The sequence below is a fragment of the Astatotilapia calliptera genome, chromosome 1 (genome assembly GCF_964374335.1).
Source record: "Astatotilapia calliptera chromosome 1, fAstCal68.1, whole genome shotgun sequence".
In the NCBI taxonomy this organism is placed as follows: domain Eukaryota; kingdom Metazoa; phylum Chordata; class Actinopteri; order Cichliformes; family Cichlidae; genus Astatotilapia; species Astatotilapia calliptera.
The window spans coordinates 24355919-24382429 of NC_137422.1; the positions used below are offsets into that span (position 1 = coordinate 24355919).

General features: G+C 40.3%; 1 protein-coding gene across 3 annotated transcripts; it reads right to left on the bottom strand.

The window, feature by feature from the left end:
- Window positions 1–50: 50 nt before the first annotated feature.
- dbndd1 (dysbindin domain containing 1) lies at window positions 51–25624 on the bottom strand. 3 transcript variants are annotated; one of them, XM_080303044.1, is made up of 5 exons: window positions 25236–25624; window positions 25020–25070; window positions 19213–19356; window positions 15114–15251; window positions 51–923 (listed from the first exon to the last, which is right to left on the bottom strand). In XM_080303044.1, the coding sequence occupies exons 2-5, from the start codon at window positions 25048–25050 to the stop codon at window positions 769–771; spliced, it is 468 nt and encodes a 155-aa protein (XP_080159170.1). In that variant the 5' UTR covers window positions 25051–25070; window positions 25236–25624; the 3' UTR covers window positions 51–768. The 3 variants fall into 3 exon arrangements, with proteins under 3 accessions (XP_080159170.1, XP_080159173.1, XP_026025384.1); XM_080303047.1 differs by having other exon boundaries at window positions 25252–25455; XM_026169599.2 differs by having other exon boundaries at window positions 25020–25435.
- Between the last annotated feature and the right edge of the window lie 887 nt (window positions 25625–26511).

Sequence of the window (26511 nt, forward strand, 5' to 3'; positions counted from 1 at the left end):
TTTGTGAATCATCTGCACCAAATGCCAATAATTCTGCAGGGCACTGTATATACAGTTCAGTGAAGAAGTGCATTATTTTTATTTAGGCATTTAAAACAACAGCACACATTCTTCATTACGATTGAGAAAAGGTGGTGGATAGAGCTGAGCCTTGCAGAAACCAACATCCCCTGCTTCACTTAACTTACTTCGAGGCGTTACAGAATTAGCCTCAATAAGAGCTCGATGTGATGTTTCATTTAGGAAAACAAATGTTTGATTTATGATTTATCTTATGACTTTGTAATTGAGAGTGAAGCTCACTGTCATCTGAGTTTCACGTGAAGTCTAACCTAACGCTGTGGTTATGTCCGGATCAATCTCATTGTGCAAGCCCATGCTGAGAGGTTTCACGGATAAAAGTGCTATTATTCTGCTGACCTAATACCCTGTCTGTCAACCAATAAACAAAGATTATAATCTGGCAGCTCAGAGTGCACTAAGAACCTTTTGCTTGAGCAACACAATGATTGCATGTGTTTGTGAGTGTGGGAGAGAATGGGACGGGGAGAGAAGAAAGTGTGCACATTGCACATCTCAGCATCTTTAGTTAGAGTAGAGAGCACAGTGTCCAGAGTTCAGCCTGAACTCGCCAGCATCATGTAAGATTATGTGAGAGCACGGTGGCAGAACGAGGCATCTTGGTCCGCTTTGTGTGACCGCTCTGGCTGTATGTCTGGCTCTGGGTTTTGTTTTCCTCTCTGCAGGCTGGTTGGTTCATGTCAGAGATCATGGTTGCTTTGGCCTTTCCAGCTTCATTAAGGGCTCTGTGGTGTCTGAGTCACTGTGGTGCTTTCTCTCTCGTGGAGGCTCAACTTTGCTGCATCGTGTCCACGAGGGGGAGCGCATGTACCCACCTCTGGGAAGCGCAGGGTGATGGGAACCTGAGAATTAAACACACAGCGGCCTATTATAAAAACAAATGCAAATTCTTTGCTGATAAAAAATACAGATGCAATGTTTTGCCTCATATGGAATCCAACATATCTGTCATGTTTGAGCTTAAAAATGCAACAGTCTTCATGTTGACGAGCATTTGTATAGATAGCTTTACACCTGCTCAAAAGATATTAGAAACTCAACACTACAGAAGCAACAGGAACCTTGCAGGATACAGCTGCTGCTTGTTTTTCCTCTCAGCCATGAAATCCTTTAATCCATGCTTGTACAAGCAGGCTGCACATATCAGCAGTGTATAAGTGGTCCAGTTTTTTGTTCATTATAGACTATTGTGAAAACAATAACCACCTGTCAGGGTTGTTATACTGTTTTCCCTGTTTTAGCATTTTCTGTAATCCAATCAATTTGGAGTATTGCTTGTATCATTTTTTTTCACTTTTGAATAAACTAATCAATAAAAAAAATTGTATTACTGCTGCAACTCGCCTTTATATCAAGTTAGTTGTTTTTTAGTATTAGCCATACGAAGATGTTTCCATTTCACACCATTTGGTGGCGATGTTGCCCCTACTAGGAAGATAACAAAGCAGCATGGGAGACTGTTAAAGTGACAAAAAGCTGAAAACTGGCCATCTTTGATTTCATTTCATATTGATCTGACATGATTGATGGCGTTTCCACTGGGTTTTAATTAGAGGGACAGCAACCTTCTGAGCACTGGAAAGAGTTTTGCTGACAAGCAGCTGATGATTGTTTGTTGTGTTCAAGTAGATCTATAAATGTTTGTCTAATAAGTCTGGTATATAAATATGTAACTGTGTAATACATGCACAGTAAATCTGATCTGCATTCCTTGTGTGCTTTGCTCAGAAGAAGCGGATGAAGATGAATACAGGAAAAAGCTGAAAGATACACAGAGAATAATGCAGAACAACGCTTCTTAAACACAAAATTCTCCTGCATGTGTGAAGGTACCAAGAAGGCAGCTGCAGCAAAACACTAAAATTGTACAGTTTGAGAGAATGGTTGGTTTTTTAAAGCCCTTAATGGTTTTTCGTTTGTTTGTTTTTTAAAAAACATTTAAAGGTTGAATTGCATTTAGTGAATCTTTTGACAAAACAAACAAACAAACAAAATAAAAATCACATATCAGTTTAAATTTGTATCATATTTGCTACAACAGGCATTTTATTTATTTATTTATTTTTACAATTTATTCCTTAAAATTGTATCATGCATCAGGAGGAAAATCACACCGATAATGTAAAAGTCTCAAAAACTCACAAAAACTAGTGCATCAAATGATACATTTGGCTTTAAAGGGTTAATCCTCTGCTCGCTAATTCCAGCACAGCCCAACAGAGTTTGGGAACTAGGGCAAGAATTTATCAAAGATAATGATCTGTTATGTCATTTAAAGCACATGGCCTAGAGTTCAGCTCACTGGAATCTGACTGTGCAAATTTAAGACCGTGAATCTATGAAAAGGTGTTTACAAAATGGGTTGTGACATAAAAATGATCGCTGAATGGCAACAGACAGCAAGCTGCCATTGCACTGTGTGGATTTACAGGTAATACGTTTCACATCTCAACCTGTGACTCACTGCAAATTTTGTGTCTTTGAGAGCAGAGGGGAAACGCCTCCTTTGACATGATTGATCTGGGTGTGGCATGCATAATTGGGATCGTCTGCACTGCAGCACATGAACATATCCTGGGGCCCTCTTGGTGTGTGGGGGGTGGGGTCCTATTATCACTCACAGTTTCTACAAAGGATCTGGCAATGACATGATCCCTAACTTCCATTCCACAAAATATTTAACCCACAGCTTTTAATACCATAATATGCAACAAAAATAATACAAATAGACACAATGTTTAATGATTTAATGTGCAGTAAAAGAATGATGGGAGGCCACAGCTATGCCTGTTGTTGTTTTCCAGAGATATGGGTAAACTTTATGCCTCATCAAGCTCAATTGAAAGAACAAAGAGCAAACCTGCTGGACATCAGGCTTTTGTTCGTTGTCTCTGGCGCTGCTCTAGAACGTGACGCTTGATGAAACAGTAACTATGAAGCTGCTCAGCTGATCGTGTTTGGCAACATTCAAACTGAATGCTTAAAAGAACACACACGATAGATTGAAGTGAAAGAAAGCAGCTTTTGAATGTTGAAAAGGTAAACATACAAAGAAGACAGCAGAGAGAAGAAAACAAACATGCTGCAGACATACAATAGTCATATGAAAGAGGAGTTACACAGAACATGATAAGTGTTTAAATGCCTTTTGAAGGACCAGGCCTTGTTTCCAGCAGGGGGAAGTGAATTATTCAAGAACCTACATTTAGCTTGAACTCGGTCACCCATCTTTTGCTCCTCTCCTCTACTTTGCTTCCTTTAACTGCTTCCTTAGCTCCTACTTGCGCTCAGTAGTTTCCCATGGAGGCTTATGCTCAGGCAACATAGCTCAGTGCTACCTGACCCACATTTGCAATGCAAACTTCACCAGTAAAATAATTAAATCTAAGTCTCAATCTGAGGTCACCAATGGCTTTATGGGGAAAACTTGGTCCACGTTTGCTCAGTCTCACAGCCTTTAGCGTGTTTTGTTTTGCCATATGTAACTGCATGCTTTCAGCAGGATTGTTAACAATTTATTAAATTATAATTTGCATAAAACTACATGGCTGAATCATGAAGTTTTTAGGGAATCGATAAACAAATACACTGGTCCTCAAACTGGATGATTCCTACTATTGTCCTATTTGATTATGTCATGTTGTTTAAATATATATCTTTGAATCATTTAATAAAGTTATTCCTTATTAGAAGCTGTACTCTATTACCTTAGAGTAATTTAACCAATTTAACATTTTAGCTCATCTTTATGTGTTGAGTTTTCATACAAACTCACAAGAATAGCAGCTTGGTGCACTGCCCTATCTGCTGAGCTGGACACAACCCAATTTTTTATGACACCTGAAATCATACAATACAAGCCTGAAACTGCACGAAACTGAAGCAGACATGGAGAGAGGCAGACAATGGGATTAGAGATAAAGATAACCTAGAGCACAGAAGAGAGGAGGACTGTGTGAAAGATTAAAAGAAACATTGCTACAAGCAGAGTTTTTTTTTTTTTTGAAGAAACACACTGCACAGAATGAAACAGTTTATTTTGGAAAGGTTAAAATCTTCAGACAAGTAGCGCCTACATTCTCAGACAGCTGAGCTATTTTTATTCATGATGATTATACAACTAAAAGGACACAAGTGAATGAGATGATTAGTTTAAAAATCATTTATTGTGTGCTAACATTTAATCATTGCTGGGATTCCTAATTGTTTGTATCATTAACAGCAGGATGCTGAGTGGCAGCCATAACAGCTGGTTGGATTCTCTAAATACTAAGGTGCTTTACTGCTTCCTTTATTGCCTCACCCATAGGACACACTAGACCAGGGGTGAGCAATCTCAGTCCACGAGGGCCGGTGTCCCTGCAGGTTTTAGATGTGTCCTTGAACCAACACAGCTGATTTAAATGGCTAATTTAGCTCCTCAACATGTCCTGAAGTTCTCCAGAGGCCTGGTAACGAACTAATCATGTGATTCAGGTGTGTTGACCCAAGGTGAGATCTAAAACCTGCAGGACACCGGCCCTCATGGACTGAGATTGTCCACCCCTGCACTGGATGGTTCATAAAAATGACCAATAAACTGACTTGCTGATATATTTTGAACCTTCTACAAGAGGCTGTTGCACCTGGTAAAACCCATTAAAATATGAACTATGAACATCAAACTGCTGTAAAAATATGTAGATTTACATAGATTTACATAAAATCTCTAAATCAAGATTATGAGATAAATTAATTGATCAAAGTATGTTCTATGGCTGTGGTTCCTTTACTAATGTCTATTATTGGTATTGCTCGCCTTTAAGGTTTCCAATAAGTAAAATTTGACAGGGATAGGCTCCAATTGGATAAATGATGGATGAAGCAAATTTTTCCTTCAGAGACTGAAGCAGGGATCTTAAAGGTTAAAATTCCCACTTTTCTAATTAAGTGATATTTTTTTACCAAAGGTTCTCATTTATATGACTTGTATGAAGCAAGTCTCAGAGGATGCTGGGGCGAATTTAGCTGTTGTTTTGGTGTTAAGGAATCTAGCATGAGTGCGGTTAAATTCTCTTTCACATCTTTCCCTGATGTCATACAATCTTCCATCAAGGTCAAGGAAAAGCGTTTAGAAAAAGGAACTCATTTTTAGATGCCATGACACAATCTTAATGAGCAACAGCTGACAAGTTGCTTGGCTGCTTGTTCTCCTGCCTTTGCACTTTCGTCCTGCAAGCAGCTGTGGCCTTTTACTAACAAGAGGAAAGTTAGTTAGATAGTTCTGAAGAGGACAGCTACAGTGGGGCAAAAAAGTATTTAGTCAGCCACCGATTGTGCAAGTTCCCCCACTTAAAATGGTGACAGAGGTCAGTAATTTGCACCAGAGGTACACTTCAACTGTGAGAGACAGAATGTGAAAAAAAAATCCATGAATTCACATGGTAGGATTTGTAAAGAATTTATTCGTAAATCAGGGTGGAAAATAAGTATTTGGTCACCTCAAACAAGGAAAATCTCTGGCTCTCACAGACCTGTAACGTCTTCTGTAAGAAGCTTTTCTGTCCCCCACTCGTTACCTGTATGAATGGCACCTGTTTGAACTCATCATCTGTATAAAAGACACCTGTCCACAGCCTCAAACAGTCAGACTCCAAACTCCGCCATGGCCAAGACCAAAGAGCCTTCGAAGGACACCAGGAAAAGTATTGTAGACCTGCACCAGACTGGGAAGAGTGAATCTACAATAGGCAAGCAGCTTGGTATGAAAAAATCAACTGTGGGAGCAATCATCAGAAAATGGAAGACATACAAGACCACTGATAATCTCCCTCGATCTGGGGCTCCACGCAAGATCTCATCCCGTGGGGTCAAAATGATCATGAGAACGGTGAGCAAAGATCCCAGAACCACACGGGGGGACCTGGTGAATGACCTGCAGAGAGCTGGGACCAAAGTAACAAAGGTCACCATCAGTAACACACTACAACGGCAGGGAATCAATTCCCGCAGTGCCAGACGTGTTCCGCTGCTGAAGCCAGTGCATGTCCAGGCCCGTCTGAAGTTTGCCAGAGAGCACATGGATGATACAGCAGAGGATTGGGAGAATGTCATGTGGTCAGATGAAACCAAAGTAGAACTTTCTGGTATAAACTCAACTCGTCGTGTTTGGAGGAAGAAGAATACTGAGTTGCATCCCAAGAACACCATACCTACTGTGAAGCATGGGGGTGGAAACATCATGCTATGGGGCTGTTTTTCTGCCAAGGGGACAGGACGACTGATCCGTGTTAAGGACAGAATGAATGGGGCCATGTATCGTGAGATTTTGAGCCAAAACCTCCTTCCATCAGTGAGAACTTTGAAGATGAAACGAGGCTGGGTCTTCCAACATGACAATGATCCAAAACACACCGCCCGGGCAACAAAGGAGTGGCTCCGTAAGAAGCATTTGAAAGTCCTGGAGTGGCCTAGCCAGTCTCCAGACCTCAACCCCATAGAAAATCTGTGGCGGGAGTTGAAAGTCCGTGTTGCTCGGCGACAGCCCCAAAACATCACTGCTCTCGAGAAGATCTGCATGGAGGAATGGGCCAAAATACCAGCTACTGTGTGTGCAAACCTGGTAAAGACCTATAGTAAACGTTTGACCTCTGTTATTGCCAACAAAGGTTATGTTACAAAGTATTGAGTTGTATTTTTGTTATTGACCAAATACTTATTTTCCACCCTGATTTACGAATAAATTCTTTACAAATCCTACCATGTGGATTCATGGATTTTTTTTTTTAAATTTTGTCTCTCACAGTTGAAGTGTACCTCTGGTGCAAATTACTGACCTCTGTCATCATTTTAGGTGGGGGAACTTGCACAATCGGTGGCTGACTAAATACTTTTTTGCCCCACTGTAAAAGGATCATCAACACATGTAAATTTACCATCATTTAAATTTTACCCCCCAAATTTTAAATGCTGTGAACTTTCAGTGACTATAAGGATTATGCAGGATTATCTTATATTCTTCTAACCACATGGATGTGTTCATTTATGTATCTACCCATTTGATTTGAGTCAATGAATTTGAACAGTTTTCAAGTCCTTTTAGCTGATTTTAAAGAAGTGCACAACCATTTTATGTGTAAACATTAAAATACAAGTGGGTAACCACATGTGACTATTTTCTCTAATTCTACTCCACTAACTCTCCAGGTCTTAAGATATTAAAGTCAAAAGTGTGTAGATGCAATTCTGCCCTGTCATACTTTTTCATTTGTGTTAGAGCACTATAATCAACTGATTTATAAGTTGATTATAGATTATCAAGTAGCAACATGAAGACAAAGTGACAATGCAAAAGGGTTGTTTGCATAAACCCATTGGATTATCACATCAACCTGCAGCTATGCTCAGCTCTTCGAAGCTTCATAGTTTATTTGAGGTCACTGTTTTGCTGTCCAAGAGGGACCCGCAACTTACTATTGTGCCATTGTCAGCAGCAGCAGCAGGCAGCTATTTGTAAAAATCTTCTACAATCCACTGTACTACACCCGTTCACCATTCAGCAGCAAACAGAAAACAACTGATACCATCCTAGGGCCTAGCTGAGACCTACAGCGGTACTAAATGAGAGTGATTATTAGACTTCAACAAAACTCTGAGCAAACAATAAAGATCTGTAACAACTGGGTGTAAAAAATAAGATGATAATAATGTGTTTCCGTATAAAGCCTACAACCTGCTTCATCGTCAGTCAAAACATTAAAGTTAGATTCTGCTGTATAACAGCTGTGGCTGGCTGGTGGTTTTCTATTACTGTTTGGACCGGATCCAGATGTCCCCTGGAGTTTCTCCCTATGTGTGGAAGGCTGCTGTTTACCTCAGCTGTCAATGTAGCTGAGAAGTGTCCACCTTTATTTGTTCTGGAAGATGCTGTAAAACCATGTGAAAGGAGTCTGATATGCTCCCTTCTGACCAATGACTGAGGTGAATTGTTGAGGATATGTTAAGCCAGTGGTTCCCAAACTTTTTTTGCTAGGCCCCCCTTTGTTTTACAAGAAAAATGTTCGCCCCCCTGCACAAACACATCCTCCAACCACACACACCCATATTTTGTTTCCAAACTCGATTGCGGTTTATTTCACACCTCAAACATTTAGTAAATAATTAAGCAAATACAAGTAAACTGCAATAAATTACAGGTAGTAATAAAATCCACTACTAACTCTTTTATGCTATAGCCACACCTACACGGGTATTTTTGAAAACGCAGCTGTTTCGTCCACATGTAAACGGCGTTTCGAATCACCGAAAACTGCGATTTTTTAAAACTCCTTACGTGTGGACGAGGAATACAGAATTCGTCATGCAACGTCAATGGCGTGTGCCTTTTTTCACGTCAGGCTGTGTGCCACGTTATTGTTTACATGAGATGAATTACAGAATGGCAGATAGAGACAAAATACTGCTAATCTTACTATCTTCAGGTTTTACATGCTTACATATACACACGCAGTTACTGTCCCTCCATTTAGAAAGGCAGAGGCATCACAGTGTAATTATTTTACATGTAGTTGTTTCAACATTGCCATCAATACATTTGTCTCTGTGCAAAATGGGTTCAAAAACATAAACAACAGTGGGATACCGAGAGCCCAGCGCTGCTCCCGACGCAGGGAAAACCAATTCTGCAGGGGAGACCTACCTTGGCACTTATGCAGGTGAAGCCAAAGGGAAGATATGCTTCACCATATTTTCTAGTCTTTGGCTTGGAAGGAAGTTGGTTTGGAAACATATTTGGAGATACTTCATCTCCTGCTTTGCGTTTGTGTGGGAGCCCCATCAAAAACCTGTCCACTATGCTAGCAGTGCCCAAGTACTCTTTTTTTGTTTTGTTTTGTTTTCCATACCGTGCCCCCCCTGCAATGGCTCTGCGCCCCACACTTTGGGAACCTCTGTGTTAAACTAAGCGCTACTGTTTTTGCCACTGTTATCGACTTAGCCTATGTTAGCTGCTGCTTGCTGGCATTAGTGAAACTGTCTTTGAACTAGATGTAGCATCATTTGACTCTGATGCTTAGTAAATAAACTCTCATGAGATGTACTGTAATCAAACTGTTTATCAGAGGGAAAGTGATTTTTAAGCCACCTGAAGCTAATGTTACCTAGCTTAATGTTAGCTTATAACCAACTGTTGTTGCTGTTTAGTCAGCTCTTGTCAGCTGTCCCAAGAAGGGAAGGTCACATGTGTAAGCTGCTGCCAATTAGTAACTGTGACAACATCAAGAATAAATAAATCCAAAATAAATTTATGGACATTTTCATGTGTTAGAGTCTTGACTACAGTGCAGGAGAAAAGGCTTGAGGTGGGAAGAAAGAGAACATTTTATTAAGAAGCTGGTAAAAAGCTCACTCCTTCTCAGTTTGGACCTCTTCTTTAAGAATAAAACATAGCTCTGTTTTAGTAACCACTCTAATGTTAAGCTTAAGTGTACATGGGAAGGAGAACTAGGAATTCGAATACATGAGGAGTCTTGGGAACAGGCTATAGCGAGGGTATGATCTTCCACCTCCTGTGCTCGTCTTGGACTTATTCAATTTAAAGTCATACACAGGGTGCATTTCTCTAAGTCTAGACTTTCTGAATTGTATCCAGAAGTGGAAAATAAATGCCATGGTTCTCCTTGTCACCTTAGCCACATGTTTTTTCTGTGTCCTGAGCTACAAGGTTTCTGGACAGGGTATTTTGCTATTATGTCAACTGTTCTTGGGGTAACTCTTCATCCTTGTCCTCTGATTGCTGTATTTGGGATTCCTGTTCGCTCACTTACACTTGATTCCACACAAAAGGATATATATATATATATATATATATATATATATATATATATATATATATATATACACATACATATATATAGACCCCAGCCTCTATGGATCTTCAGAGCTCAGAGCTTGTTCTTGTGCTGCCATGATTAGTGCCTCTGTGCTGTCTTTCAGTCCAGCTTTGTCCAGCCACTGGTAGGATTTCTGGATATCAGCCACCTCCTCTATCTGCCGGTGGTACATACCGTGCAGGGGCCTGTCCTTCCATGATGGTTCCTCGTCTCCCTCCTCTTTCTTGGGTTTCTGCTGCCTGAGGTATTCACTGAGCACTCGGTCAGTTGGGGCCATCTTCCCAATGTATTCTTGGATGTTCCTTGTCTCATCCTGGACTGTGGTGCTGACACTCACCAGTCCCCGGCCCCCTTCCTTCCGCTTATCGTACAGCCTCAGGGTGCTGGACTTGGGGTGAAACCCTCCATGCATGGTAAGGAGCTTTCTTGTCTTTATGTCAGTGGTTTCTATCTCCTCCTTTGGCCAGCTTATTACCCCAGCAGGGTATCTGATCACGGGCAGGGCGTATGTGTTGATGGCCCGGATCTTGTTCTTACCATTCAGCTGACTCCTCAGGACTTGGATATATATATATATATATATATATATATATATATATATATATATATATATATATATATATATATATATATATATATATACATATACATGGATGACATCAAGCTGTATGCCAAGAGTGAACGAGACATCGATTCACTGATCCACACTACCAGGCTATACAGCAATGACATTGGAATGTCGTTCGGACTGGAGAAGTGTAGTCGGATGGTAACAAAGAGAGGGAAGGTAGTCAGAACTGAGGGGATTGAACTACCAGAAGGCAACATTGCAGACATAGAGGACAGTTACAAGTACTTGGGGATCCCGCAGGCGAATGGGAACCATGAAGAGGCCGCTAGAAAAGCTGCAACCACCAAGTACCTGCAGAGGGTCAGGCAAGTCCTGAGGAGTCAGCTGAATGGTAAGAACAAGATCCGGGCCATCAACACGTACGCCCTGCCCGTGATCAGGTACCCTGCTGGGGTAATAGGCTGGCCAAAGGAGGAGATAGAAGCCACTGACATAAAGACAAGAAAGCTCCTTACCATGCATGGAGGGTTTCACCCCAAGTCCAGCACCCTGAGGCTGTACGCTAAGCGGAAGGAAGGGGGCCGGGGACTGGTGAGTGTCAGCACCACAGTCCAGGATGAGACAAGGAACATCCAAGAATACATTGGGAAGATGGCCCCAACTGACCGAGTGCTCAGTGAATACCTCAGGCAGCAGAAACCCAAGAAAGAGGAGGGAGACGAGGAACCAGCATGGAAGGACAGGCCCCTGCACGGTATGTACCACCGGCAGATAGAGGAGGTGGCTGATATCCAGAAATCCTACCAGTGGCTGGACAAAGCTGGACTGAAAGACAGCACAGAGGCACTAATCATGGCAGCACAAGAACAAGCTCTGAGCACAAGATCCATAGAGGCTGGGGTCTATCACACCAGGCAAGACCCCAGGTGCAGGCTGTGTAAAGATGCCCCAGAGACAATCCAGCACATAACAGCAGGGTGCAAGATGCTAGCAGGCAAGGCATACATGGAACGCCATAACCAAGTGGCCGGCATAGTGTACAGGAACATCTGTGCCGAGTATAACCTGGAAGTCCCGAGGTCAAAATGGGAGATGCCCCCAAGGGTGGTGGAGAATGACCGAGCTAAGATCCTGTGGGACTTCCAGATACAGACGGACAAAATGGTGGTGGCTAACCAACCGGACATAGTGGTGGTAGACAAACAGAAGAAGACGGCCGTAGTGATCGATGTAGCGGTTCCGAATGACAGCAATATCAGGAAGAAGGAACACGAGAAGCTGGAGAAATACCAAGGGCTCAGAGAAGAGCTCGAGAGGATGTGGAGGGTGAAGGTAACGGTGGTCCCCGTGGTAATCGGAGCACTAGGTGCGGTGACTCCCAAGATAGGCGAGTGGCTCCAGCAGATCCCGGGAACAACATTGGAGATCTCTGTCCAGAAGAGCGCAGTCCTGGGAACAGCTAAGATACTGCGCAGGACCCTCAAGCTCCCAGGCCTCTGGTAGAGGACCCGAGCTTGAAGGATAAACCGCCCGCAGGGGCGTGCTGGGTGTTATATATATATATATATATATATATATATATATATATATATATATATATATATATATATATATATATATATATATATATATATATATATATATATATATATATATATATAAAGTTTATTTACTTAGGAAAATGAAGAAAGGTTGATTGTATTTCGGTAACTGCAAGTACTGTTGTTTTCTTTTTTCAATAAAAATATTTTCAAAAAAAAAAAAAACATAGCTCTGGTCCTTCACATCTTGACTCTGAAAGGTGCTGAAGGCATTAAATATCCTTCCACAGCACACCAAAATCTATGGCTTCTTTTCTCTGGCTTTGTTGTACTACGTATGTGGCCGGCCTCTTGCCACATACATTAAACTCCACTGGGAGATCTCCTTCCTGGCCATTGTATTCAAACATGGCAACTTCAACAAACTGCAAACCCAACCTATGTATTTTTAATAGATTAACTATAAGTTTAAGATGGTGCATCAGTTTTTTTTGGATGATGCAATTACACAATATTATATGCATATTTATTATTACAGCATCCTCTTTTTTTCTATTAAAAGCCTAAATAAATTACTGAAATTACTAAATTATTAAATTTTTTCCATCTAGCTGAGTTGCTACAGTGAACCATGAGAATACAGTTATCAGCATACCATTACATACAGCACATAAAACAGAGTGGATTTACTAAAAACAAAGGAAAAAGTCTATTTTTGGACATAAGATGTCCCTGCAGTAACCACTGTATCTCAAATTTAAATAAATGACTACAGAGCTGGAGGCAGCAGTATATAGCACAGATCCCACTGGGGCTATAACTCACACTTAACACACTGTGTCATGATATAGAACAGTAGCAATAAACAGAAAATAAAAATGAAAGAGGTTAATGCTGTTACTGTAGGTGCCTATAAGAGTGTACATGTCATATCATCACCAGCACTGCTGTGTTACGGTGGATTCAAACAGGGTCAGCACTTTATGCTAATATGTGTTCAACCTTCTTTTAGGTACTCTTGGACAAACAAAGAATGAACGCCCCACTGTCCATGGAACGAAAATAGACTGCTAATGTTTATATCAGACTTTTAAATCTTAAGCTGACAAAAACCTATAGTGCATGTTGAGACGCTCAGAGGACAAAGTTGACTTTGCATGTGCAGCACGCTGCTACCTATGGTGTTTTTTTGTTTGGTTTTTGCACAACAGCTTTTTTGCACCTGCTGCTATGACAGCGAACCGTCTCACCTCTTTAATACGCACAAACCCCATGTGCTGTATTTGACTAATTTGGCTGATGTGGGGTTGAAGTGATGCAGCTCCAGCCCTTAATCACTATAATCAATATGAAATTCTTTCCTCTCACTGTTAGGCGACGTAAAAATGGAAATTAACCAAGTTAAACTGCCCCTTTTACTTAACCACTGTGACACTGTGAAATATGTTTTTAATGAGTCTGTGAAGGAGTCACATGATATTTCAAATCGTTACAGCTCAGCAGGCTGTTTTAGGACCCTGCTGAGCCATAATGATTTGAATCTGTCTCTTGCACACACACGGTCGTGTTTCCATTACTTCAGAGGACTTTACATTGACTCGCATTCAGTTCCTGGAGACAAAGGCCTGTTTACTGCTTGCATTGACCTAATCTTACTCTACCCTTATACAAGGTCTTACAGTACTAACACTGATCGATTGATTTTGTTGGGGCTTGTTGATGTCAGATCAACAATGTTACTGCGTAAACAGGCGCATGTCCCCACAAAATGAGTAACACAAATACACATTCTGTCTCTCTTACGCACACCCTCCACCCCCACAAAATGATTGCTTCTTTACTTTTTACACCCACAGTCACTAATCTGGGAAATGCTTCCCTCGGCAATCAAGCTACAGGGAAAAGAGTTGCAAAAAAGTTTTGCGCCTTGCATAAATTAAAATCTGTGCATGGAGTACAAGATATCTTAAGGAGATTGCAGAATGAGGATAATCAGTTTTTGTATGTGCCGTTGTCTCAGCAAACCTTGAGGAAATATAACATATGGTGCAAAACTCTCATTTCAGGGGAATGGGGAGTGCAGAAGTACAGTCTATGAGGCAAAACAGCATTTGTACAAATCCAACACACTTGAACCTTGATTTAACATGACTATCTTTACTCTTCAACACAGTCTGAACACTCCTAGGTAAGGTTTCTTGTAATTTCTCTTTGGAATCAATGTCATGCTGAAATATGAAACTGCTGCCACTCAGATCCTTTACAGATGATATTGAATATTAGATCAAAATGTGATGGTTCTTTTAACCACTGGTGGAAATGCAGTCCCAAACAATGACAGCACCTCCACCATGTTATACAGGTGGCTGTAGACACTCACTGTTGGATCTCTCACTTGACTGCTTCAGACATATTGATAACAATTTCATATTTGGATTCCTCACCCCATCAGACCTGGATTTCCAGTCCAGTTCTTGTATTATTGGCATACCTCATACCTTTCTCCCTGTTTCCCTTCCTAAAGAATGGTTTTTGGATAGTTCCCATTCCACTGAGAGCATTTCTGGAAAAGCTTCATTGAATAGTAGATGGATCAGCTGTAGGGCCATGTTTCTCTCAGTCTTTGCTGGATTTCCCATCATGTTTCTTAAAGACACAACTTTCAAATAATGTTCATCTGCCTTAAATAGTTTCTTTAGGCCTGCCACTTCTTTGGCCCTCCACTTGTCTAATTCCCTAAACATTTTGAAAGGACACACCGCACATCGTGTTGAGATATGCCAACATGGTCAGGTACAACGAATGTTCTGAAAATTAGTGAAAAAGCAACTCAAAAATAAATAAATAAATTGAGAGACCTTGAGACAGGCGGCACAACTATTGCTCAAGAAAACTTTATAGAATTACAATAAAGTCTGTTTCATCAAAGGCAAATATAAATAAATGAGGGGTGACTTGTACACTCCTGTAATAGTCCTGGTTCTCTTTACTTTCATGTTTTAATGATCAGTGTTTATTGCAACATATATATCTAATCTCAGAAATCCTTACCTGCTGGGGACTCATTGTGGTTTTCCTCATCAGAGTCAGCGAAAACTTCAGCTAGCTCCTGGTCAGACATATCGGTAAGTTCAGTGAGATCCAAGAGGTCAAAGTGCACCTCTAAAGAAGAGACACTGCTCAACGGTTCTATGAAGCAGAGAAATAAAAGAGTCCTTTTAGTCTGGAGAGAAAATGGGAGATTAAAATCACTCATTTTTGCTCACAGTGCAGAAAAAAGTGTCTCTTTCAAAGAAGTAGGAGATAAACTGCATATATTTCAACAGCTCAAGTAAGGAGCTCTTGAATCTATTGTACTGATAATCAGATCGATACCTGGCTCTTGCAGTGCTATTGTAAAATCGATTTCTTTTCTGCTCCTGCATCCACTTTAATCTGTACAACTTGTACAGTGCTCTCTATTACAGAAGCATTTCACATACTGTACATTTCCTTAAATCTGTGTCTGATTTTGATGCTTCATTCAGTGAATTCCTCTCTCACCATGACGCCCCTTGTGTTGACTCAGGAGCTTACTGAAGAAATGAAACAAGAGCTCTGTAGAGATGAAAATAGCCAGATCTTCATTTTTTTTTCTCTTGGGTGTGTTGCACCTGTTCTTTTCTCCACAAGCTTGTGATTCTTCAGCAGGCCATTTCGTCCGCTGCTGCACAGAACCGGGTGGTATTAATGTACACGGGGTGTGCACCCAAACGCCTGACTCAGCTTTCCAGTCAAAGTGCCTCCAAAGGTGAGATTTTAATGTAATGTATGCAAAGTCAGATTTATTCAGAGATCTAAATAATCTTTGCATAAAGTGCACCAAGAGAACATCTGCTTGTCTCAGCATTACCCAAGTTAGGAAACAATTAGATGTAATTGAGCAGGACTAATCTAACAGTATAGTGAGAAAGAGGTCTCTGGTGAGGCAGACTGACGTGTGCTTGCATTTCCTTATCAATCAGTGGGTGCTAGCCTTACATGCAAAGTCCTGACTAAAGAACATCATTGGCTGGTTGTAGCGTGACTTGTAAAAAAACGATGGGCTCCATGACAGGTTGTTATTATCCCGTGCTGTTTGCGTGCTATTTTCCAGGCAGTTTAAGGCACTGTCTCAGGCTGAAGCAGCTGAAGAAGCAGAGCCCACTCTCCTCCTGCTGCTCCTTGTCTGCTGCTATATTTCATTTAATTCATCATGGTCCTGATAGAGCACATATTGATTTTTAAAAGACTATTTATTATGCCAGGGAAGTAGCTGTGTCATTTTTAAGATATAAGAGAAACACTCAGCAGAAATCCCAAGAGGAATGAAACAGGAAGCTGTGACAAAGAGAATATAAATATAAGTAACTGAATATAGTAGACATTTGAAATATATTAAGGATTCAGCTAGCCAGCTTCCATTATCACTCCATTAACCACCACAGTACATATAATTAAAACAGCCACAGAAAGACTCAGCAGAGAGCTCTCAGAACTTCACATCCAAAGCTTGAAGGTCTCTATTTCTGCTGTCTGGGATTGGTTTTAAATAAGCACTAAAACATACAATAACTGTTTAAAAAAATCATAAAAGTTCTTTTTTTCATGTCTTTAGGTTGATTCTTGTGCATGTTTCTGAATATATATTATGTTTTCTGCAGGCAGAAAGGTGCTTGCTACAGTTATCAGTATTTTTAACTGCATTTTGGGAGGTAAAAAACTAAGGCAGTGAAACATGAAGAAAACTGTGGGGGAGGAGATGAAGAAAGATGAGGGAGAGGCAGGGCGATGGGAGAAGAGGGAGCGTTAGGTAAGGAGCTAAATCTAAAATAATAAAACGGGTATGGCGAAGAAAGAGACAAGAGGGGGAAATGAGGCATTATGTGAAACAACACAATACCTCCTTATAAGTTCTGTCATTATTTTCAGCTGATAAGGGTTATTCCCTTTCTATTGCGCTTGCTTTTAACCGCCTCTCCCCCATCTCTTCTTTTTCCCTTTTCCACACCCTTTCTCCTTGAATAATTGATCAGTCGGTTTCCAGTCCCAGACAGACACGCTGAAACAACTGCCTCCAGTTCAAAAGCCAATCAGTGGCACTCTGAGAAGTCAGTGGGGAGAGGGGGAGGACAAAAAGCAAAGACTCCTGTGCATACAGCAGATGTAAGAGACGACCATTTCTTGGCCGGTGGCCCGCACATTCACATTCATTCATTTTGTCTCCTTCTTCACTAATACTATATTTTTTCATCACATGCTTGCAGTCCATGTGTGCAAAACAAAAGTCCCCTGATTTCAATAGAACCTCGCATTTAAAAGTCTCATTTACTTCAAGACAACATGACTATTCAGTATTCTCATTTTTCCTTTTTCTTTCCTCTCTTTACAAGTATAAATGTACAGATAGGTTCAAATGGAAGAGCAAAAATAGGGAGAATGGATAAGAGGGAGGGTTTCACATTTGGGAGAAGGGATCAGAGAGTGGAATGGATGCGCCGTGCATCTTGGATCTGTATAATCCCCTTTCTTTCCTAGCCTATCAGGGCTCTGAGGTCATCAGTTCAGCCTGAGCAGATTGTAATAATAACTGAGACCAATGAAGTGAATAAGACTGACACCAGGCTAAGCTATTGAGATGTATATATTAAACAAAGAGTGTCAAAAATTTCTATCATGTATATAATGCATTCTTTTTAACGGATCTGAATGTTATTGATAAACATGGCCTAATGTTGTTTACTTATTTTCTGTTGGATTGCTTGTTAATGAATAAATGAGGTGTAAATGCTACACACATAGCAAGAAGAGTGCTTCACTAGGGGATGAAATCCAAATTAAAACACGCTGGAAACACAGGAAAAAGAGCTAAAATACCTCATCGAAACGATTCAAACGCCGGCCTCTGCAATAGCCCACACAACCAGAGTAAACCAACATTTGCCTACATTTATCTAAATATCTTTTCCTTACAGGATGTTTTAATTTGAAGGACACAAGCTGAATTAAAATCCTAATTAAAATTCCTTTGATCTTACCCACTTTCTCCTATTAAAGAAACTGATAGTATGGGCGGTTGCCATAAATGTTTTATTTCTTTCCATCCATGCAATCAGAGTGCAATTGGTTTACAGTGCGGCTTTCTTTGGCTTTGTATTTATTTGTGGATGTACTGCAGGGTTTTTTTTTCTTACCACCTTAGTTCCTGCAAACCAAATGATCTTTTCTGGGATATTAAGATGTTTGATTTTTTGAGGCTGAGCCTAAAAATAAGCCTTGCAGATGACTCAGGAGCAAACTGCAGCTCTAGGAGATTATTTGTTTCTGTGCCATTTTTGGATGACGTCGTGTTCTTTAGCACTTTAGCGTTAATGAATGACTCTCACTGATCAGAAGGGTAATCTCGTTCAAATCAGACTCTAAATGTTTTGGAAACATTTCAAACCACCAGTCTAGGTTTCACTCTCTCTCCATAGACTCTCTTGCCATAGACTATTAAGCTGAGCTGCCAGGTAGCGCGATTATGTCGTGGGTTACGTTAAATCAGAGAGACACCGAAATTGGCCTGTGGATGAGGTGTCTCCTTGAAAAAGAGTTCAGTTTGTGAAGCAGAAAAAGGCTGCCTTGTCATCCATGTAGCTCCTGTATTCGTCTCTGTGCTTTTGTGCCTTGGGAGTCTGGCACTTACAGAGAAGCCTCTGTATGAGACTGATGCACAATGGGTCTGTTCAGTCGAGGCTGTGGTGCTTTGAGAATGTTGGACCAGAATACATAAAACAGGCAGTAGTAAATCCAAAGGGATCCATATACCTGGACTTGACTAAAGAATGCTTGTATAATCCATAATTACATGTGTGAAGTATGTATTAGAGCTCCACAGATATGTTAGTATGGGATTGTTATTGTGTTATGATATCAATCCGTGACCGGCACTGATAAAATACATTTTCACAGAAGAATATCCTCTTCCATCATTACTTATTTTCTTCATTAGAGACTATTGATCAGGTATCTTGCTCAAGGCTTTTCCCATTTATAATTAGCCTGTAACACCTCTTTACTGCCAATGAATATTCATCACTATTTCATTTTGCTAAAATAACCCACTCTTTATACTATCGCTTGTACTCACGTCTCTTCTCGTTGATGTGCAGCAGGCTAGCAGTGTGCCCTGACAAGCTGCCCTCCTCCTCTGCTAATGGGTGCTGAAACAGCTCCTTGGACAGGTCACCTGAGCTGGAGGGCTTCAGCAGCTTCTGGATGTCTTTATTGGGCTCTGTCATCCGATGAAAACCCAGAAAAGGAGATTGAGCATAAAAGAGAGAATTAAAAGGAAAGCTAAGGAATTTTAAGCCTCAGGTAAATATTAGGTATGCTTTATTGTTGCTAATCAAATGCAATTTAAGGCAACACAATAATGCAGAGAAGATGTTGAGTAATGAAATGAAACAAAGTACTCAGAAATTTTCCAGAACTGAAAGAACTTATTATTTGCTCCCATGTTTGCCATGTTTAGTGATAATCCTCCTTGTATAACCACTATTATGTGTTTTCCAAATCAGACACCAGCTGGCCATTAATCCCAAGCTACCTGCGTCACCTTATAACGCTCAAGCATCTCAGCTGCTTGTCTTTTTGTTATATAATGCAAAAAGTTCTTCACAACATCTATGCAGCCTACGCATCAGTGTCAGTTTAGTGTTTAATGGTACATGTCTGTCATACACAGTTAGATGCATACATTTGTGTATAACCACATATACACCACTCTGTGTACCACCACAGTGTTATTTAAACCAAACAGTCACAATTTGATTAAAGTCAGTTTTTCAGCTTTAATTCAAGGAGTTTAACAAAAATAATTAATTGCTTAGGAAATCAGTGACTTTTATGCACAATCTTCCAAATGAAAGTAATTGGACAACTGAGTGAACTGGGCAAGCAGTTTAATGAGGTCTGTTCCTTTATTATTTCATGACATATTAAGCTGATAGAATATATCAGACTGATTCCAATTGTTTTACTCGCACTTGTTAGGGTTGTTTATTGTTTTTGGGATGGCGGATTGGCCAAATCAACAATCTGCTACATTGTTAAAAGGAAGGAATAACAGGTCATTTCATCAACACCAAAAGGCCTGAACGATCAAAGAAGTGAAAGAGCACTAAATTGCACATAGATCGAATTATCTCCACCTTCACACCTTCACAACATTTAAGCAAGTTGAGAAAATGTCTACAAGAATCTGCACAGTCCTGGAAAAAATTCGTTGAAATGATTAACTTATATCGGAATGATGGAGAATATCGAGAAGGAAAGAAAGAGCTCGTGAGCTGAAGTATAACACATTATCTGCCAAGTATGGTGGAGGCAGTATTTATAGGCAGTATGGCATTTGCATCTATGGCTGAAGGCAGAGAATCCACAAACAAGGAACAGCTGAAGATGGCTACAGTAAAAGCCCAACACAGCATTTCAAGAAAAGAAAAACAGCATTTGGTGATGTCCATGGGCTACAGACTTCAAGTAGTCACTGATTGCAAAAAAATATTTATCCAGCTATTAAAATGAATATTCTCATATTTAACATTTCTCCAATGTTGCCATACTGTAGTTCAATATCCAAAAATGTGGAACTACGTATCTATAAGAATGGCTATAATTCCTAAGCAGTTAATGGAATACTTTTGTTAAACCTCTTGAATTAAAGCATGTGTGGTTCCTTTCAGTGAGATTGGTGTTGGCTTTTTACAGATCCCTAATTCATCATTTCTGCTTTACAATATAGTCACTATTACAAAAGATAATGCATTCTAACAGCCCGGTCATGTTCCCAAAAACATCTCAAACATCTATTGAAAACAGTTCACAGAGGCCATTAACAAAATCTGAAAATAGTAGAGACTTAAAATAGCATTCTTCCACACTCAGAAGCATGCATAAAATCTAAATTGGTTAAACTTGATCAAGGTTAAATTTTCACCTGTTTGGCAGAGCTGAAAGCACAATGCAGTATGTGAGGAGACTAAATGAGGTAAGCTGCACATTTAGTGACAGGAATAGAGAGCGTAACCAGTATTCCAGACACCGGTGGGAGTTTAAAATTATACAATAGTTTTATCAGATAAGTAAACTTTCTGATCACCACTGCTGTCATCTGGGTAAGCTCTTCCTTCAGATCGGTGCGCTACAGCATGTGCATATATTATTCTAAGTTGTAACCCAAAACATGTTTTGTGAAGTCACAGTGACCTTGAACACCTAAAAAAATCAACTTCCCCGACATACTGCGTCGTGAGATTGCGACAGCTGATGTTGCCAAGGAGACATTAACCATACATTTGAAAGTAAGGGGAAAAAAGCTGAAAAGAAGAGTCATTTGTTTATGGCGCAACATGTAGCAATAACTTTGGCTGCATTTGATGATAACATGCAGAACAGATGCAACTTGTGGGAGTACAGCAGCTTCCTGGTGGGCCTCACCAGATGGTCTGTACCATTTCTGCTTGCAGTATGTTCAGACTTTGGAATTTCTTATTTCAGATGAAAAAAATATGTTACAGCCAAGGTGAAAGCAGAACGTGATGGATTTTCATTGCAACCTAAGACGCAAAGTGTTTATCGCCAGCTATTGATTAATTTCCCCAGTGAGGAACCACACAAACTGAAACACTACACATTTACCCCTGTTGTTATAATGAAATGTTTGCTCAATATTTTGACTATAAACAGCTCTGGTTTCTATTTCCTTCAACGAACATTTGTTTCCATCCATCCATCCATAAGGAAATGTTGCCTTTTAGATAGAAGATACATGTAAGACACCAACAAATACATGTGTGTGTATGTATAGGCTTGCATTTAGCATTGTAGTTAAAAATGACTGTCTCCAAGGTGCAATATTAATCAGTAACAGCTGAAAAGGTCTTTATTGGAAGTCACAGTATTCTTTGCATATACAGTTAGGCACTTTGCACAGATGGTCTGATCTAGCCACCAACTGCTACAATGTCTGTGAAGAAGCCCGAGTAAATAATGACAATGTAAGTCAGTGCTGTTAAAAGACAGCCAGTCATACATGTGCCCTTTTTCAGGATGCCACTGACCCTGTCTTGAGCTGTCAGCCATGACTGTCTATGAATCAGCTAACCCGAGACATGCAGACAGATGGTGGGAGATGTAGAAACAGAGCGAGGGAGGTTGGTGGGATGGTGTACTGTACGACTGCCAAAAGTTGAATCAAATTCACAGCCTCGGTGTAATAAATCAGTTGCTGTTTGACTGTGTTGCACTGGCAGGAAAAGTTAACATGGTCTATGACCTTGCCAGGTCATTGTGCTTGCTAATTTCTCTCTGTCTTACATCCCATATATGCTCTACTCATATTTTACGCTACACCCGCAGTGGCAGATTTATATAAACATTACTCCCACGGGGAAGTGATTATACAGAGGATGATGAATTTTTGGCTGAATTGAGAACACAGTTAACATGGTTTACAGTGTTTTTAATGCAGTTTCTTTTAACATTATTTCTCATCCTTATAGATAAGACAAAGGCCTTTTTTAATAAGCTGTTACTGTTCTTAATTCAGAATCTCCCTTCATTCAAAGCAGTTGCTGTGTTTGCCACATGATGCCATCAAAAGGTCATGCTTTGTGACCCACTTCTGTGATACATCACAGTAATGATGTTCACTCTAATTCAATCACATCTTAATGGACAAATATGATCATTATTTGTAGTGGGCAGGTAGCTCTGGCAGATAGCATGAACATGCACTGCTGAGATAAAAACAGTGGTACAGGGATCAAGGCCAGGAAATGGCATTTTCCATTTAAAATGTAATTTCATTCAGTACTGCTGAAAATGCTCTTATAGCGACATACTTTTACTTAGTGGACCACAGTGGATAATAAATCAAACAATCAAGAAGTGATTGAAGTGTAAATTTTAAGCTTCAATTCAGAGTCTCAAAAGCAATAAACTGACTGAGAAAAAAAGTTTCATGGACAAGTGAGGCCTGTTCCTTTGCAATTCCATGACAAACAGATAAAATATAGGGAGGAGAAACCCCTTACAACATCTAGTCAAGCCAAGGACGCTCTTGAGGATGCAGGTGTATCATTGTCAAAGTCTACAATCAAGCGATGCCTTTATGAAAGCAACCACAGGGTTTATAACAAAGTTCAAACCACTGGTTACACTTAAGAACAGAGAGGTCAGATTCAGTTGTGTCAGAAATCAACAGATGAAACCAAGACTCACTTGAATCAGTATGATGTAAAAGCATGGAGAAGGAGAGAAACACCTCATGAACAGAAGTATAACACATCATCTGTCAAACATGGTGGATGTAGAGTTATGGGAACGGGCCACTGGTGTTTACTGCTGATAGAAGTAGCACAAAGTACCAGGATGAATTATAAGGTGTACAGGGCTATACTTTCTGCTTAGATAAAAACAAAACAAAACACTCCAACACTTTTCCTGGCTGCAAAAGCAACCCAGGAGTTTTTCAAGACAAAGAAATATGATATTCTTCAATTCAGAATATCCTTATATATTCACACAACTGAGCACGTCTTTCAGTCCCTGAAAGCACAGACCCTCAAATAAGCAGCAGCTGCCGGTGGTAACAGTAAGGGTCTGGCAACATTGGTTCTAAACTTCAGGGACTCAATTACTGCAAAAGATTTTCTTTCACTTATTAAAAACAGTCCTTACATGTTATGTCAGTTTGTCCAACTACTTTTGAGCTTATTAAAATTGGGGACTATGACCCTCCAATAGAAAAAAACAAAACAAAAAAATAATCCTCAATGGAATACCTTAATCAAATCCGTTCATTTCAAGCTGAAAGTCTCATCATGTTTGTTTGATTTAAAATCCATTGTGGTTGTGTACAGAGACAAAATTAACAAAATGATGTCATGTCCAAATATTTATATACCTGACTGTATATTATCAAATTACCATTTTTATATTTTAAAAGAATATTTTAACAAAGTTGCCTGAAAGAATCACCAGAAAGTATTATATGTATGATGAAACAAGGACTTTATAAAGTTCATTCATTAAGGACATACATAATGTATGAAAATAGGGCCCATGGACTTTCACAAAATCAGACACTAAGGAGAAACCAGCTTCCAAAAACCTTTAATTACTTGTGGGACATACTAAAACCGAGCAATATACACTGACAGCTACAAACACATTATCGTATATTATGTGCAAAAATATTACGGCTCTAAATAGTAAAGCTTTCCTCGATTTCTCCAGGGTTCCACTATAAAAGCGATACTGAAAATTATAGAGCAACACTGCTTGTCGCTCTTCATACATTATGAGAAGTATTCTGTAGTTTTACATTTATTAAAGTTAATTAGTCCCACGAGGAGACTTGAATTAGGACTTCATCCCATCACCCCTGTGAACGTACTGGCACTGAAGCCCAACTCAGTGGGTCCACGCAGCGGAGGCTTCTCTGGATGGCCTTTACGCAAAGGCCATATGCCTCTACTATTGTTCTGTAATTTTCAATCAGAGCAGCTTCAGCATGGTTGACCTACAGTGAGCATTAACCTGTATAATTAAACAATAGATTAAACACGAAGCAGTGAACCCCCTACTGCTGGACGCCGGGGTGATGAGAATGAGCAGAAGGGTCACTCCTGTATATAAACCTCACGCACTATTTCAGTGATTAACTCTTTACAGCAGAAGAGTTGCTCACTCGTGAGATACAAGCATTAATCAGAGAGATCGGGCTCCGGGCATGTAGCAAGTCCCCAACTGCACACGTCATGAATGTACGAGGAAACAGGACAGGCAGGTTTTCCACAGCACAAGTCAATCAGAACAGGAAAAAAGACACTCGGCCGTGACCAACCCGCTATAGCACTGAAAAGAGCAAAAATAGAAAATGGCTCTTACCTGGGCTCCCCGCCCCTCCCTGTGCCTCCATGCAGCTCAGCGGAGAGTGTCCTGCGGTTCACCACACCAGCATCAGAGAGTGGGGGAGACAAATGGGAAGAAAGGGAGAGGCAAGGAGAGAGAGAGAGAGAGAGAGAGAGAGAGAGAGAGAGAGAGAGAGAGTGTGTGTCTCGTGTGGGTATATAATAGAGTAAGGGGTGGGTGGACACAGCAGACCTAAGCTTCCACCTGCCTGTCCCTCCTTCCTTTTTGTCCGCTGTTGTTCTAGATTTCCCAAACAGGTGATCTCGCCTTTTCCTCTGGCACAGTCCACGTGCCCCGATCTGCCATCAGCGCTGTCTGAGCGCTGCACCGCTTCACAGAGCGAGTCCAACACAGGGAGGGTGGTCTGGGAACAGCGACATCGCAGTGAATTTCCAAGCCACTTGCTTTAGTAAATGCAGCATTGTGAGGCTTGGCTGGGTATGTACAGAATAGACAGGGAGAGAGAGAGAGAGGGAGGGCTGAGCTGGCAGTGGGCCCAGACTGAGAGGGAGAGAAAGAGAGAGGGGGTATCAGGGAGGGTTATGGACCAGTGTAGTGGGGGACACGCTGCGAGTGTGAATGAGTGTGCAGGAGTGTGCAAATGCATTGATGTGACACAACAATTTGTGGATTGCAGGCACTTTGTTGAGCCAGATAATGTGCAGGTCAGACTTAAAGCAGAATACATTTTGTGTGTGATACTTGACAGAAGTATGAATCCCATGCCTTCAAAAATAGTGTTTCTTTCTCTTGAGGCAAATAACCTGGTGGATATCGCTCTCTAGTGGCAGGATATGATGTATTCAGGTGATCTGTTAGGTTTACCGTCCAGGTTTACATCACACAAAACCAGACTTTGAAATCAACAGCAGAGGGGAAGCACAGCACACCTTCTCTTTAGAGGCTAGACTCTGGCATATTATTACTGTATTGAGGACACTTCAAACTTAACAACCACAGCAAACACGTTCAGACTGACTTTGCCCAATTAATAACACCTCCAACCACTCAAAACCATCCAGGTAACACAACCCTGTGTTTCCTGTTATTCCCATGTACTGCATCACATTGAGGGAACTAATTATGTTAATGTGCATTTAAAAGGAACAATTCATATTCGTTAATATGTGCCTCTTATGAGTCTTGATATGTACACACTTGAACACTTAAAGAGAAGAAATTATCATGTGAACTTTATAATCAGTCGGTTATCTAAAGTCAGAATGTGAGCACTGGTATTTAAACACGTAACACAATAATTTGATCCTGAAATATTTGAAGTTAGAACTTTAATAGATTCAATAAAACTATTTTAAAATGTTTTTCTCACTGTTCTTAGATCATGGGTCACATTTGATATGATTAGCACTTTTACAATTCTTTCTTCTGCTCGTTCTTTTGTTTCCATTAAACCATTTAGTGACCCTATATATATATATATATATATATATATATATATATATATATA